The sequence below is a fragment of the Ixodes scapularis genome, unplaced genomic scaffold (assembly GCF_016920785.2).
Source record: "Ixodes scapularis isolate PalLabHiFi unplaced genomic scaffold, ASM1692078v2 PGA_scaffold5__190_contigs__length_132052651, whole genome shotgun sequence".
NCBI classification, from domain to species: domain Eukaryota; kingdom Metazoa; phylum Arthropoda; class Arachnida; order Ixodida; family Ixodidae; genus Ixodes; species Ixodes scapularis.
In genome coordinates this window covers 53,817,307-53,836,149 of record NW_024609880.1, presented here as the reverse complement: position 1 = coordinate 53,836,149, position 18,843 = coordinate 53,817,307, and the positions used below count along the sequence as shown (strand labels likewise).

Here is an 18,843-nt window from a genome sequence, read left to right as displayed (position 1 = left end):
CGATCCGCACTCGAGAACGGAACTAAAGGCAATCACAATGCTGCCTTTAGTTTAGTAAGGCTTTGCGAGAAAAAAAATGTTCTGTGGGATGCTATGGAGCTATGATCCAGGGAAATCTAAACCAGTGCTAGCATTATGGTAACACTTCTGCTTCCGCCCTGACATCCAACCAAAACTTATGAAACATGGGTGGAACAGTCGAACGAGATTCTTCACTCTGACAAAACGCAGGCAGACGAGAAATCTTTCCATCCCACAATCTTCGAACCCGCCCCGTTTTGTTTTTTCTTCTTCTGCCTAATCCTTTTTTTTTTGTCCTTTTTAGGTTAGCCATTCAAAGATAAGTTGTACAAAAGACAAAAGTGTTTTTGTTTTTTTCACAGAAAGAGGAGCTCTTTCGTGACTAGCGGAGGCTGATTAAGTGAGGATTTGGTGAGTATGGATGAAAGGATAAATAGATGATGGCCATTTTCATCGAATCAGGCAATTCATTGCACCACCTAGCCAAATGCTTTGTTGTTGTTTTTACTTCAAGTTAAATTATGCTCAAGCTAATTTAATTAGATCACTTTAACCCCTATCAGTCTCTCGATTTTAGACCCCCCCCCTATTCCCTCCAATCTTCTTCTTCTTCCATTAACTTTATCACAGTTCTCATCGAATCCCTTGACCCTGAAAAAGACGGCCTGTTTGCGTGATGTGCACGTCATGCCTGTCTCCTTGTATTTGACCCTGTACGTCCCAGTTCTCAGAACACTTCTTTCAACCTCAAACAATAAGGCATTTCCTCAAGAGTTATCAAATATTCCTTTTTTTTTAATGATTTTTTTTGCTTGCCTTGTACAATCCTGCACTCTGTTCACCCCTAAGCTGAGACTACAGTGGAAGCTACATCCTCGTTGGGTTAGTCATATGCTTCTCTTTCACCATGTCACCACGCTCCCAGCCACATCCACAAGTGGAGAGCTGGGTCAGGCGATAAGAGGGAGGCAGCCAAAATGTCCAGCGGGCACGTAGCTCCCACCATAGTCTCAGCTTAAAGACCGATGACCGCTCTGCGCTTTCCACTTTTCCCTCCCTTTTTGCTCTCCCCCCCTTCTAACCTGTCCACCGTTGCCTGCTTCCTCCTTCCCCATGGTGAGGAGATCTTCTGCCGTGCAGAATCTCGTGTCTGGTCATCGGCCTCTGAGGGTGAACGAAGTATAAAGCTGGTTTCTTCTACACTCTTGCCTCCCACATTTTTCTCCCCCTTTCTTCTACAATATTCTTCGCCGTTCCTGCCGGTACATCTTCCCCGGTGTTACATCTGTACCTTGATGCAAGTCTCAGTTTCCTCAATCTTGTGTCTATGCTGTGATTTCAACTCAAATCGGGCAGGCTAAAAGGGTTTAAATTTTAATTTTGACATAAAATATATGTTTTGGGGGCATTTCTCGAATGAAGAAGGGCGCAAACTGCAAGTTCCTCGGATTCTTTGTTCTCGAGTTACGAAGCGTAGAAGCCGCAGTGGCAGAAACTAGTATTTTTGCCTGCCGTCGCAGGTTGTGCATTTGACACCCTCTGCTGGCGCTAGATCTTTTATACCCAATTTACACGACCGTAAAGGTACCTTTAGCTAAGGGACCTTTATTCTTTGCGGCCAATAAATTAGCGATCTTCCCCGCGTGGCGTGTGCTCGCGACCCAAGAGCGCGGGCTGATTTGCCAATAGCAAAGGGACCTGTGTAAAAGGTACCTTTATGTTGACCGTGTGAATGGTGTATTACTCCACCCTTTTAACTTTTTCCCCTCATTTAATAGGTAGTACAAAGATACCTTGACATATTCAAATATTTTTAGGAATTTTATTGTTTTCTAAAAAAAATGTCAAACTCTTCAGTCAGGAAGATTTTTGGTCAATTTTGACAAATCATTACTTTGTCTGTACTCAAGGTAAGATTTCTTTCTTTGGCTCTATAGAAATACCAAAGCAAGGCCATTATAAATATAATAATATCATTATGATCTGTTAACTAGCCGCTCCGCTACCTTCACTAAACATTGCGAAAAATAACAAATATTGAAAATTTGAAGTCAATTTTCTCAAAAACCTTATTTTTGTAAAGTCTTTTAATTCTTTTAAATATATTATTTGACTACAAGAAAAAATCTACAAATGCAATACTTTGGCTGTATGTCTTCTATTTCAGCCACAATCGCGTGAAATGTTATGCTCATTTGACTAAAATCCAGCAACCTTACCGGCATTGTGCAGCTCTACGATTTCAGAAATATGTGTTTATGTTTATTTAAGTTTGCAAAAAGGAACAAAAATTACGCGAACTTGTGATATTCATTGTAATTTAAAACTTGAAATAAGAAACCACATAAGCATACTACAAAAGAATGAGTAACATTTACATACAAATGAAAAGGCAATGCAACATGTCAAAAATTATTTCTATATAGAACGGTTAAAGTAAACGAGGGTGGCTGCTCATAACCCAGCCTATTACGCTTGAATGATACATTCTCACACCATTCGAATCCTGTAGATAACTCTTTGGTAAATATGTGCCGGGTTTTGTTATCCTCACATCTTGGCCGATCGCCGACGGTTGACTGCACAGTTTGTGCACCTCAGTAATGTAGGAACGTGCGCTCAGAACCAGTAAAACAAACACAAAAAACATTGATGGCACAATTTCCGAAGTCAGTAAATTTTTTTACTAGTTTGACGTATCTGTGAATCGGTTTTAACACTGTGTACGAGCCACACAGTCCACAGTTGCAGTTTTGAAAATGCCGAAACACACTCACTGATGATTTTCGAAATTTCGGGTCACAAAGCGATACGTCGATGCCTTGACATGTGTATGCAGCTACTCTGTGCTTTCGCAAATCTTTTTAGGGCAACGTTCAAGGCGCCTTCCTCCGGTGTCTTCTTCCACACGTGTGAGGATCGGATGCCCTTTAGTGGGTTTACCTTCTCCCACTCTTTTTTATTGAGCTCCCGGAAACGCGCGAGATTCTCTTCGGGAATTGAGAGTAGAACGATCCCTTTGACTTTCGGTTTGAGTGCCTAAACGAAGCTTTGCGCGTTCGGGTTGGAGTAAAATTCTGTAGTTGTCAAGTCATACATGGATGCCTGGTGCATGAGCACGCCGCCCACTCCATCACACGAGCTTGTCCCGTGTTCTGATGCGGAGAATATCAACTTGGCGACGACATTCTTTTTCTTGAATTCATACGCCTGGTGCCTGTTTTTGAGGTGGCTTGGAGCACCGTCTGAAATATAAACGAGCTGCGTGAAAATAGGCATTACTTCCTCCAGCTGCCCTTCGACGACGTTGAGCGCAAAAAGTGCATGGGACGAGTCATGGACGATGTCGTCACTCACTACGCCGAAGCTCTGTTCCCTGTTCGGTTGTAGCCACGCAGGTAAAGATGGAAACCAACTTGCTCTTCCAGTGATGTCCTTGCACCGCGTGTTTTTAGCAAAATCAAACTGCAAGATGACGGACCAAAGACTTCACATGTGCTTTCTTCGCTGGGCGCGTCTGATGAAGAAATGGGGAATGTATTTTTTTGTCCACTTTTGAAACTCGTTAAAGAAATTCCAGAAGATTTACGTACAAGATTCGAATGGTGTGAGAATTTATCATTCACTCGTAATAGGCTGCATAATGAGTAGCCACCCTTGTTTACTCTGAACCGTTCTAAGAAATAATTTTTGACATGTCGCGAGGCCTTCTGATTTGTATATACTTGTTACTCATTGTTTTGTAGTGTGCTTATATGGTTTCTCTTATTTCAATTTCGAAATTACAATGAATATCACAAGTTTGTCTACTTTATGTTTCTTTTTGAAAACGTAAACAAAAATAAAAACATATTTTCCAAATCGTAGAGGCACACAATGCCAGTTTGAGGTTTGTTTGTGAAAGTTTAAAATCAAATTTTTCAAAAATCCCATTTTTAATTGTAAATTTTTTTTTTTTAATTCTATTAAATAATAGTCAACTACAAGAAAAAACAGTCTAAAAATGTAATATTTTGGTTGCATGTCCTCTATTTGAGCCGCAATCGCTAGAAATGTGGGCTCATTTTAGTTAAATGAGTACACAATTCACGTGATTACAACTCAAATAGAGGACACACAACCGAAATATTACATTTCTAGATTGTTTTTCTTGTAGTAGACTAATATATCTAAAAGAATTTAAAGAAATTAAATTTACAAAAATGGGGTTTTTGAGAAAATCAACCTCAAACTTTCAACATTTGTTATTTCTTATAACGTCTACGTGAAGGTGGCGGAGTGGCTACTCAACAGATCATAATGATTATATTATATCTATAATTGACTTGCTTTGGGCTTTCTATAGAGCCAAAAAAAGAAAATTTACCTTAAGTACAGACAAAGTAATGGCCTGTCAAAGTTGACCAAAAATTGACCTAGACAGGTGAAATATGCCTCAAATTGCACCAAATGAACTTGGTGCACGAGTTGAGGCAGTGCATCTATAGACGCTTTCAGGCAGCTGTGCATGGGCGCCGCCATAACCGACCTTCAGTTTTTGTTTCCTCTTATTCCGTTTGATCCACTTCATCATTACCCCAGCAGGACAGGTAATTGCCATTTCAGATTCTACCGTGTCCTTCTCCCCAGCATAGGCCCTTGTGGAGACTCGTCAACGCCCGCTTCAGTCGCTCGACATCTCGGTAAGACAAGAGAAGGTCGGCTATGGCGGCTGAATTTGGCGCGCGCTGAAAGCGTCTATAACCTACAGTGCGTCTCAGATAGCGGCCAAGCTTTTTAAATCGACAGCAAAAATCAGTTTCTTAACCTTTCGCGCTACAATTTTGTGCAGTGCCGCCCACCTATGGTTCATTTTTTCTAAAAAATTTGCAAAGAGCGAACTTACCTGAGGAGAAGGAAAAAAAAAGAAAAAGGCTTAATTCCTATGGAAACGCAGCAAAGCCACCGGTCTTCAAACAATAGGGCACCATTTGGCACGGAAGACAAGAGATGGCACAAGCGGTCGCGACGCAAGCTGCCATCAACGAACGAGCATACGGCATCGGCACCATTAGCAGACAATCTTTTTGACTCAAAAGCGGCGCGCATTCCACAGGCGTCGAGAACTCGGGAAGAGGCAATCACAGCATAGGCTTTATCATGAACTGCAAAGCAAACCCCCCCCCAAAAAAAAAGAACCATGAAGATAACTTGACAAACCATTTTCTTAATTGATTATGTGTCCTTTCTATGTGTTTTATAATTAAGGATGAGAAAATCGCGCACTGAAAACTGCCATCGAAAAAGCTCGCATCACTTTTGAGTCGCAAAGATTGTCTGCTAATGACACTGGCTCTCGGCGCTGCATGCTCGTTCGTTGGCGGTAGTTGGCGTCAGAGAGTTTGGCCATTCGTTGGGAAGTATAGGAGACAAATGAGGAGGCGCCATTGGTCGAAAGTGGGCTCAGCGTGTTCCAGGGCGTCTTCAGAAATTCGAGTGCGACCAACCAGAAGCCAGAAATAATACCCTGGCGGTGGTCGCGAGAAACAAGCCTGATAAGTGCATCGGAGTAACTCTCGGTGACTGAAAATATGGTACACGTGATGTTTTGATCACGCTCATCCAAAATGATGGTGGAAAAGTATGACTAGCAGAATGATCGACATAATCCTTACGCCAAGCGCCGAGGGCCAGGAATCTGCCGTCCGAGTGGTCACTCTGTCTCAGCAAAACAGAGTTGAGCAGCGCATATGTTTCTTACATCATTCTGCATGATCATGATTGAAACATCACGTGCACCCTATTTTCAACCACAGAGTGTTACCACACTTCACTCTTACGCGCTTATTAAAACCATTTACGAACATATACCTTTGGATCAGAAGTGTTTCTCGCTACCACCACTAGGGGATTCTTTTCGACTTCTGGTCGGTCAAGAGAGCATGCCAAGCTCTCTTTCCGAGTCTGGTGCATGCCCTGGCTCTGTCCGCGCCTCCCATTGACCAAACTCTGTCTATACAAGACTCTGGTTGCCGTCACAACAGCTTTTGCCATCTCTTGTCTCCCCTGCCAAACGGCGTCCTATTGTTTGAAGACCGGTGGCTTCGCTGTGTTTCCACAGGAATTAAGCCTTTTTATTTTACTTTTTCCTCAGGTAAGTTCGCTCTTTGCAAATTTTATAGAAAAAATCCACTACCTGTAGTGGCAAAGCTGCACAACATCATAGCGCGATAGGTTAAGAAACCGATTTTTGCGGTCGATTTAGAGAGCCTGGCCGCTATTTGAGACACCCTGTAGCTTGTTTTTGCTCCTTTTTGCGACCTTGTATTACTCTAGCTGTAGTTAGAGAAGCTACAAAGCAGTAAAGAACCTAGTGGACAATGAATTAAAATGTATTGAATTTTGCAGTCACTGCGTTGTAACAGCTAGCTCAGCGTGAAATTGTCTAAGTGTAAAATGGGCTCTACAGCCACAAGTGGATTCTATGACAGCCCGCGCGCCCGATAAGCCCGACCTCAACTTGTCGATCATTGAACAAAACAATCCAAATAAGAAACTCGAGCCTCCACGGAGGCAACCCCCTGGAACATCTGAAAGAGTTCTCTCGAGACCAGTGACTCACCGAAGGCCAGAAAGCATAGGAAGACTAGAACGATGAGTCTGTGCGCCCGGGTGCTGGGATCGCAGAATGCTTTGCCGCACGACTGAGGCTTCTCGTATTCGACGTCGTCCTCGTTCCTGGACGGACCCTCGTGGGGATCGTCCAGGGCCGGCGGCTGCTCCCCGCGCATCAGGTTTGTCTTGTCCTCGGCCATCTCTCCTGCGGCAGAGCCTAAAGACCGCAGCACCTCCCCTCACGTGCCTGCCGTTGTCAGCTGATTTGCTTCACGACGCGAATGCGAATCAAGAAACTCAAAGGAATCAGCGCCAGGTAAGGAGCAGCGGCTGGAGTCTAGTAGCGCGGCAGCGCTTCGCAAGTGTTCCGCTGAGCGGCGTGTACTACATCCAAATCCGCCAAATTCATCTCTCTATCCACGCGAACTGTCTCTCTGGTTACATGAGCGAATGACATTTTAGCGAACAGCGACATTTTAGCGAATAACGGGGGCACGCGTTAACCCATCCGCCGCGCTGCGCTTTTTACTCCGCTTCGCGGCGACAGTCTGCGGCGGCTCATTACAAAAATGTGAACCCATTTGGCCCACCCAAAAACGCCGCTTCGCAGCGTCCAGCTATTCGCTAAAGTGTCATTCGGTGAAACGTGGGCGTTCGCTAAAACGTCATTCGATAAAGTGAGTGCCTCCCCCTGGTGCTACCCCCTGGGCTGGACCCGACCCGTTGTCGGGACCGGGATCATATGTCCTCGACGTGATCGATATCGAGAGCTTGATCCTGCCGGCTGCCCTCGCGGGACACCTCGACGGTGTGCTCTGGGTGCGGTCTCCGTGGTCAGACCAGCTGTCCAGTGGGGAGATCAACAGTTCCTCATCGGCTCCAGAGTATGGTGAAAGCAGTGAAAATTCAAGGTGTATGGTGGCGCCACGGTACGATGGATGTTTGCAACTTTGGTTAGTGCAGTGACTTGCATAGGAAGAACTATAGTCTGTTGCAGGTTAAGAAAACCTGCAACAAAGCCCACCACTTTTTCCACTTTAGCAGAGCAAATGATGAAGATGAGAAGAGTTGAGAGGGGGAAACCAGCAATCATAGCAAGCAGAAAGCTTTTTGGTAAGTGCTTAACCTGCAACAGACTATAGCACAGGGATAGGCTTGATGCACATTCAATGTTGCCATTGAAATCCCCGTCAAACTGACTTTTCCATCCTTCACCATTTTGTGCACAAGCTACATGTTCACCACCCAGTCATTGAGTTCATTAACTAACATGACTTAATCTTCAAAATAATTATGTAACTTGCAGCAGGCTTTGGGCAACCCTTCAACACCTTGACATCATAAGGAATGAATGAATAACTAAGTGTACCTCGCTAGTGCGCTCTTACGCAACAGGCAAATAAGGTAAAATTTGATTTGGATGCAAGCCTTTTAGGCATGTTCATTTGCGCAGCGGGGTATTTTACTTGTGGCTTGTTCTTTTCGCATAACTCAAAATGATTGCTTATCATTAAGGACATCTACCTTCCTATTGAGATAATTTTTTTTTCTTTTACATGAGGGTTTTTAGAATGCCCTTGCTGTCAGTTTTCATTTCAATTATTGCATCGAGAGGGCAACATGCTGCAATTGCTTTCGACCTTGAATACATAAGTAAGATATGGCTGCAAGGACGAAAACATTCTTCCAGGCAAGCTCCTACTGAACAGTGCTTAAAAGCACAAAGAACAACAGAGTAATGTCTATGATATGGTCGAAGCAGAAGCCACAAAGTGCTTGTCTGCCTATCTTCTCTATCAAAGCCAAGCAGGGCTCGGCATCGTTCTAACGTCACCGAAACCCCTGCACAAGTAGACGACTTGCTCTTTGCATAGCTGCCAAAGGGGAGCCTAGCTGAATATGAAATCTGTGAGCACGAGGTCATTGCTGTCGTTTGTTTCACCTTATAGCGGTGGCAGAGCCAAGGCTATAGATATCTTCTGCCGATTTGGTGTCGTGCTTACTATGCTGGCGGTTTATCTTCTACGAGCATTCCCTCTCTGTTGTGTCAACATTGCACCATAAAAGCGGTACATTGAAGCAAACAATCAGTAAGAGTAATCACCAGGAATGATAGCATGTGCTAAATATGTCAAGCACTTTGCTCTGAAATTGCCATCTGTGCAAAAAGAAATTTGCCAGTATAAGATTTCATGCTTCAATGTACCGCTTGAGGTGAAAAACAGTAAAAGGTACTCCCTCTGCACAAATACACACAACACAGAATCCTGTTGTAGAGCTACCTGCTTGCACACCAAGCTTTTCCTAGCATACCGAACAGAATGGAAGGCAAGCTATAGGCACTCTTTGTGGTATTAAATTATGTTTTCACAATACAGGGCCAAGCAAATTTGTTGCAAATATATTTAAGTTAGCCTGTCCCATTTATTGGGGACTTGTTCCACCACAGCACAGCAGTCACATCACTGTACTGTGGCCTTTGTCATTGTACTTTTCACATGCATAGCGATGTAAGGTTCAATCTCACGACCCTTTGATCCCCTGCATAAGGCACACGCAAGCCGAGTATGAAAGGCTGAGGCAAGTAACACAAGGCCGAATTCAAACTGGCAGACATCGCATCGCATTGTCAAGCGGCGTAACCAAAGCTTTCGCCACCGATGCCGACATAGCCAAATGCTGCGCCGCCACGTCAAAGCATCAACAGCAGTTCTTACATATGGCACAACACATTTTTATTGCTGTCCCATGTTTCACGCTTAAATTGCTTGTCATCTACTATCTATCTAGGATGGTCAAGTTTGGATGACCTGTCCCCTGCCTTACTTCCTGAGCGAGTGCATATGGACGCACCAAGTGGACGAGGGCCATGAACTTGGGCTGCGAGTACGGACTTTGGACGCCCTGCTGGAAGCCAAACCTGGCGACGAAGGAAACGCCTGGCAGCCGGAGGATCGTTGCTTCGTGCTGGGCTTTGACCTCAACTTCTACAACACCCAGGATTCATTTGTCATGGTGCTGAGTCAGCCCCAGATGCGACTGTTGCGTCAGCTGTACCACGCTTCGTTTCCTGACCCCACTGCAAACCCCGGCCTGCTCGAGGCAGCCCAGGCGAAACGCAGGGCTCAGCTTCAGCACCTCAAGGAACAGTTACAGCACCATCTACCCAAAGCCGAATTGTCAAACAGAGGTCCCAGCATTGACACTTTGAACGGGCTGTGCCGCGAAGTGGGTCCTATAAATAACCCTCAAGCTACTTCGGGGGTTGACCTGCAAGCCGATTTGAGTGTCGACCGAGATACCGACTCTGGAGTTGATTCGGGAGACGACACTGTCAATTGCCTGGTCGCCAACGGCCAAGTCGCCCCCGTCTGCTAGATCTGTCACAATCTCACAGTCCGACTTCTTGAGGGGGAGCCGTTAGAATCCTAGCTGATCCACGACGACGCCTGTACCTGCGACATGAACTCACAGCTGCAGCACCACGTGAGCTTGGCGACGAGATCCTCGCTCTCGTACGGAGCACGACCCATTTCCTTGGACAACTAAATGCCAAGCCCGCGCTCATCATAATAGCACTCTCGAGCATAGTTGGGTACTGCCCGCCTTTAGACGTGGACTTTGTTCAGGAAAAAGTCTTGGACGTGCTGCGAGAACTGTACGGTAAGGATGGGACTATGATGATCCGTCGGCGCCTGCAAATTTAGAGTGAAGTCTCTCACGTCTGTTGCATTCGTTTGCTTCTGCCAAGGCTGGTTCACACATTTGCGTTTGACTGCAACCGAGTGCGTTGTAATATCTCGTAACCAGTGGTGCCACCTATGGGTGAGACCTGGAACACTTCCATTCTGTGTACAGGTAACTGAACTGACGGTCTTGCAGTGTTTACAAGATCAAATCAATGCACTATCTACGAGAGATAGTCGAAAATTGTTAGAAATATTGCAGGCTCACGATAAAATAATGATGCTTAAAACAATTATAATATACATGCAGGAACCAATATATAGTATACCACATACTATATATTGGTTCCTGCATGTATATTATAATTGTAACACACTAACACCCCCCCCAATTTTTTTTTTTTTTTTTTCTGCCAGGCGATTTATTATGGTGTCAGAAGACTACCTAATAAATATTTTGCTACATCATCACATATATTTTTAATAAAGTAAAAAAATGCGACTGCTCGAAACTGGACTGGGGGGAAGAAGAAATATAGAGAAGTGTATTGCTGGAAGCCAAGGGGCTACAGCCAACCAGTTTTTTTTTTTTTTTCCCCCTTTGTTTTTCTGGTTGTGCGAAGCAGACAAAAAACTCGCACACTGCACGAAAAACGCAAAAGTCAAGCACGTTGTGCTTGACATTTGCATGTTTTTCAAGCTCTTGCCAATTCGTGTTTGTAAGGCGAGCGATGTCTTTAGTCAGGAGAAGGGGCGACGACGTCTTCGTGCAAATCAGCTCGGTGGCCGGGCGTGTCGAACAAAATAAGTCCTAATTGTTTTGATCGGTAAATGATTTATCTTTCAAAGCTAGACAGATTCACCAGTACTGCCAACGACAGTTCTTAAGTAGAGGTACCACGACCGTCATCCGCCGCCATCGTTTAGTCCGCTTTGTTCAGATATCTAGCCCGCGATTCCTGTGACACGACGCCGTGTTGACGATTACGCAGAGAATGCACAGAGTGCTTCCGGTTCCCTGTGAAACTTTTGTTTTCAGTCAACGTATTTTTTTTTTTTTTAATATTGAATGTGTGCCTTCATTGGCCCACGGCTTTGATTATATTTGGTGTGCGTGTCTAAACCATAGAGAACGGCACGTGACCACGGAGACGAGAGTGTGACTCAAACCGGCCAGTTCTCGATCGGCGGTTTTCAAATGGAAAGAAAACGAGTTTGAAGCCAAAAATGTTGTTCGAGGTATTTGGGCTCTCATATGTCACATACAAATAAAATCCTTGACAAACATAAATGCCGTCAGTGTGCCCTTAACTGGACTATTTGCAGCAACTCCATAATACACCTTTGCCGACACACTTCTACAGGCATCGTTATATTAGCACAAGGGACAAAGCATGATTGGCAAAGAACGTGATCTGATAGTTGTACATATAATTCGGGATGCATGTACGTAAAGTTAGACATGATCATGGGGATGTGATTTTCCTTGCAATGGTGAGGCGGGCCAGCTCAGGAGAAGCTGTCGTAGTCCAGCTTGCCTGTGCCCCCGAGCAATTCAACGTCCACTTCAATTTCGGAGAAATGAACTTGGACGCAAATTTCTCAAATTATGGTGAAATGCAGCGGACACACACAAAGCAACAATCACACCATCGGAAGAGGAAAAATGTAATAAACATAAGAACTTGTTATCATTTTTGCCATAAATTGACTATTTTAATAGTATTGCTTGCAAGGGTGGGGCAGACTTAGTAAAACGTCAAAAACTCAACATTTGAAAAAAAAAAAAAAAAAAAAGAACATTCATCTTTTCTAGACGAAGTGTAAGGTATATTTCCCCCCTAATGTTTTCAGGGATTCACACCAAAGACTAGGTATTAGTCTTATAATAAACACCGTTCAAAAATTTTTCTATACAGAACCAATACCAAAAGGCTGTTCAAAAAATATTTTGTCACGGAAATACAAATATAATAGGTATTTATACAACCCTATCACAATTCGTTGTATAGCAATACTAACCATTTAAGGTAAAGTAATGTCTCGTCAATGGACACCTCCAGTCCCCCAAAACATCCTCCATAATATGAGCTGTCTATTACAACAAGACAAAAATGCATGTCTGCCCAGTTCATTCCCGAATATTTGGTCTATGAAGCGAGGTATTCATATGAAACGGGTTCATATTAACGATGTCTAATTAACAAGGTCCAATATTAAGACAACTGTATGACACCCACTTCCATATTGTATTGAAATCTTTCTGCTTAGACAAGAAGGCACAAAACTTAATGTGTACCAACCATTTAATCATGCTTCCACATAAAATTTGAATCGTATGCACCATGCAGACCAGGTAATCAAACGGGCTAATTACCCGGTCAACCTCAGACGAGTGAAAGGGCAAAAGGCACTTAACAGTGACTGGCGAGACAAGTGTACAGTTTTAAAGAGACACTTTAATTGTGCATTTTAAAAAGGGTATTCTGTACAGAGTTGCCTAAAATAAGCACGAGATTACGCTTGTCAAGATTTCACTCAAACTTCTCAGCCATTGCCACAATAGAGTCCATCCAACCTAAAAATACTAGTCCTTCTTTGTGCGACCCCGATTCAGGACGCCACCTAGGAACAAAAAGGACAAAAAATTGTTTAGACATTTTCACAAACATGCAGGAGACAGCAGACCGAAAAGTACACGTTATGTTTCATAAAGCTTATACGTACTACAAAGCTGAGAAAGCAAATATAATGGCACCAGCGCTATGCACCTAACGGACCCACTACTGCATAAAGTAATTATTTTTATTTTTACCTTAAATACATACCTATGCTGTATATTGTGTACAGCAGTGATTCTCAAACGGGGGTCCGCAAACCCTTTAGGCCCCGCAAAGGCAATCTAGGGGTCCACAAAGCCTTGCCTCATCAGTCAAGCCCGGCAACAAAAGATGCATTTTTTCAAATTGAGAAGAAATGTTTAAATTTTTGGGTGAGTGCTCTCGTTGTGCATATGTCATTGAGAGAATTCCCACTTCACACTAGTCCTTAGCTATATCCATTTGTTAATTAAATCACTATCATAATTACCCTATACCTTCCCCTCACCACGAATAGGCTCCTCCATCATCTGTGCCGATCTACAAGGGTTCTGCGAAACATCAATAGTTGAGAACCACTGGCGTACAGTATAACCAGTATAACCTCGCTACTAAAGTTCTAGTTACAGCAGACGTTTGATTAATACGCTACCCATTTGTGAAGTCTGAATGGTATTTCTATCTATGCCGTTGAGCCAACTTCACTTATTACAGATTCTGTTATAACATACGTTTGGATATAATGCATTATATAAGAAAGCTTGCAAGTGGTTCACCATTTCATTATAGTGGACTCTTCAACAGCAGCCATTATTTCGGACATTATGCAGCTTTGGTTCGGTAGCAGTGGCAACTATTTTGCCAACTGCTGTCATTGCAATTGGCGCCTCACGAGCCTTTTATGACCCAAAGCACGCAGTGATGACGATCATCAGTACAGCTCAATAAAACATGACTACCTTCTTTCAAACTTCAGATCTTTCAATAAATCAGTTCTTTCCTAATTATCCATTCATATTTTATCAGTCTCTCTGGCCAGAACAGGCTCCAGTCATAACTAGGGTTCCGTGTTTTCGGTAAATACAGATAAACCCCGATGAATGCCAATTCTTTCAACGTTAAAATCGTTGCACAGCTCCTTTAATGTGAGACTGATACAAACTACATTCACCCATGTAGTTTGATTAGGTTCACCCTATAATCTGCATTACTTGCTCCACCTTATTGATTGTTTGCACACTGCACTACTGATAGTATAATTCATTTTTAGATTTTGTAACCGGCCCGCTAAAGTTCTAAATGCAACCAGTAGTATTTCTAAATAAATAATTAAATTGAACGTCCTGGCACTCACTTTACAAAATGAAATTATGTACTTTCGTGTTGCACTGGTAATGGCCAATGGTTTGATAGCTAGGATCCCCACTCTATGTTTAGTGCCTGGTAGCTGATTTCAACATGACTTGTATGCTACTCAAAAAATGTTTTCATCTGGATTTTGTTTTAAGAAAGTGAAGGGGTCTGCAGTCGTGCATGACAGAGTCAAATATTCAACGTACCGTAAAATACCGGGCAAGCGCCCACTCATACTTTGGAGATAATCGCAAAAAATGGGGGATGGGCGCTTGTCCAGTCATCAATTTTACACATAAATGTACTATGTGTATTTTCTCAGACCTTACAAGTTTAGTAATGGGCGCTTAATGTGGGATGGGGCGGATGTGCAGTATTCCACGGTAGTTCATATTTGTTTGCAGTGTAAACACAGGAGCCGATTTACATTTTCCAGTGTTGGTTAAAGTACATCTAAAAAGTACCCGAGGTAAAGTACAAAGTAGATTAGAGGTTATGTACTTCAAGTAAGTAGTACCAGGCACAATGTACTTGAAGTAAAGTACTATAAATACAATGCAATTTCAACGTAAAGTACCTTAAATACATTGTACTGTAAGTAAAGTACTATAAATACAACATACTTTCAAAGTACAAATACTTTTAAATACAATCTCTCATAATGCCCTTTCATTTCCCTATAGTTCTTTGTAATTGTTTTTATTTGTATGCATTGCTTCAGGGGTAATTGGGGGTGCTTCATTTATTTTCAGAAATAGTGGCAGATACTGGACAAAGTGAAGCAACCAAAGTAGTTGCTTTACTCTTGCTGATGAACTATTTAACACAATCAACTTAGAAGCCTCTTATTTCTTGGCAAAGCATAATTTTGTTATATAAATTTAGAAAGATCAGATTTGGGGAATTTACGTTAAAGTCAGGAATTGTACCTTACTCAGAAAACATTAAAAAAAATATTTTAAGTAATGTACAAGTACATACTCTGAGAATGTACATCAAGTAAAGTACAAGTTTCCTAAATCTAACTGAACTAGTACTTAAAGTGCTTCCCAACACTGCCATTTTCACAGATGGGAGCAATGCCCCATTTTCAAAAGAATTGAAGCCCACTAGTACCACTACAGTTACCAGCCTTGTTGCACTAGCATCCTGCCTACTTTTAATAAAAACAGAAGTGAACAAGTCTTGTGCATTTCAGGCAAGCTGGCCTAGGTGGCAATGGCTTCACGACACAATAGAAAAAAAAAAAAAAGATTTTATTTAAGTCAGATTTATTTAAATCACAGTAGCTCCAAAACAGTGATACTTCATCACACAATGTATTTTTAACCATGGCAGATTAATTGGCCAATCCATCCAATTACTGATAATTTTGCGGAAGTAGTTTAATTAACAACTTTTTGTATTGGTGTAGACCCACCATATTAGAACAAAAACAGGTTGTCATTTTTAATTAGTTAACTCAATTTGCTTTTTCTTTTACACTCCGATTTACTTGCCATAAGACATTACTTTCCTCGTTCTCGTTTTTGTTTTGTGTGTGTTCTGAATTGTTTTATTTAAATGACAAATTAAATGAAACATAGAAAGCTCAATGCTCCGACTGCTCAGTAGAGCACTGGATTTTGCTTGTGTCCAACCTCATATAAATATTTCTTCCTCTATGATTATTTTATTCAAATATAAACAAGCGCACATAGAAAGAAAGCAACAAATGATAACTGTTGAATAAAAATATTTTTCGAATTATTTTGCAAGAAAGGTTTGATTCAAATGACTGCAGTAAACCTGGTCCGATTTAAATCACAATATGATAACGGGTTAACACACGGGATGTGCCAACCGTGAAAAGACTGAGCAGTAAGTACATGCTGCCCACTGCTCGTATCATTTAGCTAATCTTGCCCAATAACATCTTGTGCAAACTTATTCCATAGTTAGGAAATGGAAGGCTTTAAGGGGTACTGAACCGAAATTTTGAGCCCACAAAGCAAGGCTGGGTGGACAGGCGGGGCACTGCAAAACCCCAAAGCATTACTCATACAGCGATATCTTTAACGGATCGCCATATTTTTGGAAAAGAAGTGCACGATTGAACACGGCCGACGAGGCCGACGAGAGAAGTCGCGTCACGATTCTCACTCCCTCTCCTCCTCGCTCATCCTGTAGAGCTGGTGAGCCGAAGCAAGAAGGAAAGCGAGGCCACTTCCCCTCATTCCTAAATTCTCCAGGGGGACAATGATGTCATAGCCCTTGCTTGGTCGTGCCCTTCTTTTCCAAAAGTACGGCCATTCGTTTGAGATATCGATGTACGAGTGATGTCTTGCAGTTTGTAGCGTCCCGTTCAACACTTTTGCGGCCTTGTTTTGCGAAATCCAGATTTCGGTTAAGTATCCCTTTAATGCTCAAGTGCGATATTGTTTGCCAGGTGTACCTTGCGTGGCATTCACCATGAGCAGCAGTAAGCAGGCTATCAAGGCACCTGCAAAGATAGAGGTATGGAAGTTTTACGAAAGACAATGCAAGTGAACAGGTAAACAGCTAATAAATCTGCTACTGATACTGTTGGCTGATATGTAACACTTTCATAATGCATCGAAAATTTGGTTCACCATTACTGGTACAACTATAGGCTTGGGCTGTGCCACTTGTCAAACTGGTGCCACGTGCAATTAACTTGACGCATTACATCAAAAAGAATGCCTGCCTCAGTAACTCCACAGCCAGTGAGGCAGGACTTTTTGTTTACATCCAATACTATCATATTTACACCTAAATGGTGTTACTCCTAAATACATCCCTCTGTTAATAACATTGTCCTTTAAAACAAAACGGGAATAAAATATTGTGCAACACAGTTTGCCTGAACGCCAGATGGCCGGATTCTCGCACTCATCTCTCACGACGACGAGCTTCAACACGGCTGAATGGATAGACTAACTGTGGAAACAATCGGCAAAAGTTGGGGTGGTGGAGCTCGATGCTTGCTAGTAGAGAATTTTAGTAAATCATACCGGCAACTCCAAAAACAATACCCCGTAATGATGCAAGGCATGCAGAGATGTTGGCGGAGTATCGGGAGTCGTTATCAGAGTCGTGAAAACTATCCACTATAACTCCTCAATAAGTGGGGCCCAGCAAGGTTGAAGGGAGAAAAGAAGCCCACGTGATAAGCATGGTGCAAGACATGCAACCAGGGTTCCAACAACCATGGCCACTGTACAAAACAATTTAGTTTTTATCTGGAAATATGTGAATGAATTAATCGAAGGTCCACAACTCGTTCAAATGGGCCTTGCTGGGAGCCACTACAAACCTATGCAAGTAAGGTCAAAGAAAGTCTCGACCCTACATCATGGGAAAATAGTATTCCTGAACCGGAGGTTCTCCCGACACTACGACCTTACAACTTGCAGTTGAGACTCACAGCACACCCAGGCAAGGAAGAAAACTTCCAGCATGAAGTAGCCGCTCGAATCCACTATCATGCCAGATACCATGGAGATGAGGGCCAGGCCCAGGTTCTGCACGGAGAGCATCCTGCAAAAGGAACACCAAGTCCCTCGTCCAACTGCAAGAGGCCAGCTTCCCGTCCCCATGCCCGTTTCACCTCACGGCGGACTGCAGGGGACGCACTGTGCCGTCTGAGCCGATCCAATGCCATGCGAGCGTCACACAACTTTGGGACGACCGCAGCGACGTGTGGGGCACATAGTCACGTGATACATTCACAGCGGTGGGTGAACTGGGGTGGCTCATAGCATCCACTGAAGTCCGTTGTGATGGCCGATTCATGCATTTGCATCTGATTGTGCTTGAGTGTTAAGTTTTCTTGTAACCGCTTACGACGAGAGCGTTGGAACCTGTTTGATCTATGTATACAGGGTGTTCATAAGGAAACAAAAACAAACATGGCCGAACTTCCGGGGGGGGGGGGGGGGGGGAGTATGTTGCTTTAGGGTTGGCTATTGTTTTTGCTTGTTTTTAAGGACCAGCAATGAGTAGCAGTACTTTAAGAGTCTCGCCGCCGAGGACCATCTGCGGTACCTCCTAAGATACTTATACGGGATCGACATGCTTTCTAGAGCGCTGCACGGGCCTACCTTTTAAGACCCAGCCCGGCCCGGGCCTGCTGACTCTTAGTCTTGTAGTATCTCGGGTTGTTCTAGACTTGGTCTGGAACGGTTGGTGAGAACACTAACATTTTATTTCGTTAACTGATTATTACTTGGCCAAATTTATAATAATGATGAAAGAGCGTTGTCGGCGTTTATTCAGGCCGCTGGTCCCATGCCGTCTCGCTGCTCACTCCGTCTCGTCTCCCTTTATTCCTCTGTCCGACTTCTTTTTAAACCCTCGTGCTGAGGGTTACCTCGCGATGGCGTGAACTGGTGCAATCGCGAGGCAATACGTCAGCCAGATGATACAGCAGTATTTACAGTGCTATGGTGTGATTGCCAAGATGTTATCTAATGTGGTGCAATGGATGTTGCGCGGACTTATGTAAGCGTGCGGCAACATCCGTCGACGACGCAGCACTTGAGCCGGGTAACGTAACCTGACGCTCTCCGGGGCCGCTCGATCGAGTG

At 43.3% G+C, this 18,843-nt stretch overlaps 2 protein-coding genes and 1 pseudogene across 4 annotated transcripts in view; 1 reads left to right on the top strand and 2 right to left on the bottom strand.

Annotated features, from left to right (window-relative positions):
- Positions 1-7,046, bottom strand: part of LOC8053364 (major facilitator superfamily domain-containing protein 1) — a 31,597-nt gene extending 24,551 nt beyond the window's left edge. Inside the window, exon 1 of one of the 2 annotated variants that reach the window (XM_029968892.4) lies at positions 6,623-7,046. In XM_029968892.4, coding sequence (XP_029824752.2) covers positions 6,623-6,815 — 193 coding nt within the window. In that variant the 5' untranslated portion in view covers positions 6,816-7,046. Of the gene's footprint in view, positions 1-4,906; positions 4,944-6,622 lie in introns of those variants that run through there. The other variant, XM_029968897.3, reaches the window with a different exon arrangement.
- Positions 7,047-7,244: 198 nt separating this feature from the next.
- On the top strand, positions 7,245-12,031 carry LOC115310528 (annotated as a pseudogene).
- A 709-nt stretch (positions 12,032-12,740) lies between these two features.
- The window catches only part of LOC8053363 (major facilitator superfamily domain-containing protein 1), a 43,902-nt gene continuing 37,799 nt past the window's right edge, over positions 12,741-18,843 (bottom strand). The window contains exons 11-13 of one of the 2 annotated variants that reach the window (XM_040206411.2): positions 17,682-17,794; positions 16,689-16,736; positions 12,741-12,926 (exon numbers count right to left, since the gene is read on the bottom strand). In XM_040206411.2, coding sequence (XP_040062345.1) covers positions 12,889-12,926; positions 16,689-16,736; positions 17,682-17,794 — 199 coding nt within the window. In that variant the 3' untranslated portion in view covers positions 12,741-12,888. The remainder of the gene's footprint in view (positions 12,927-16,688; positions 16,737-17,681; positions 17,795-18,843) is intronic. The other variant, XM_029968903.4, reaches the window with a different exon arrangement.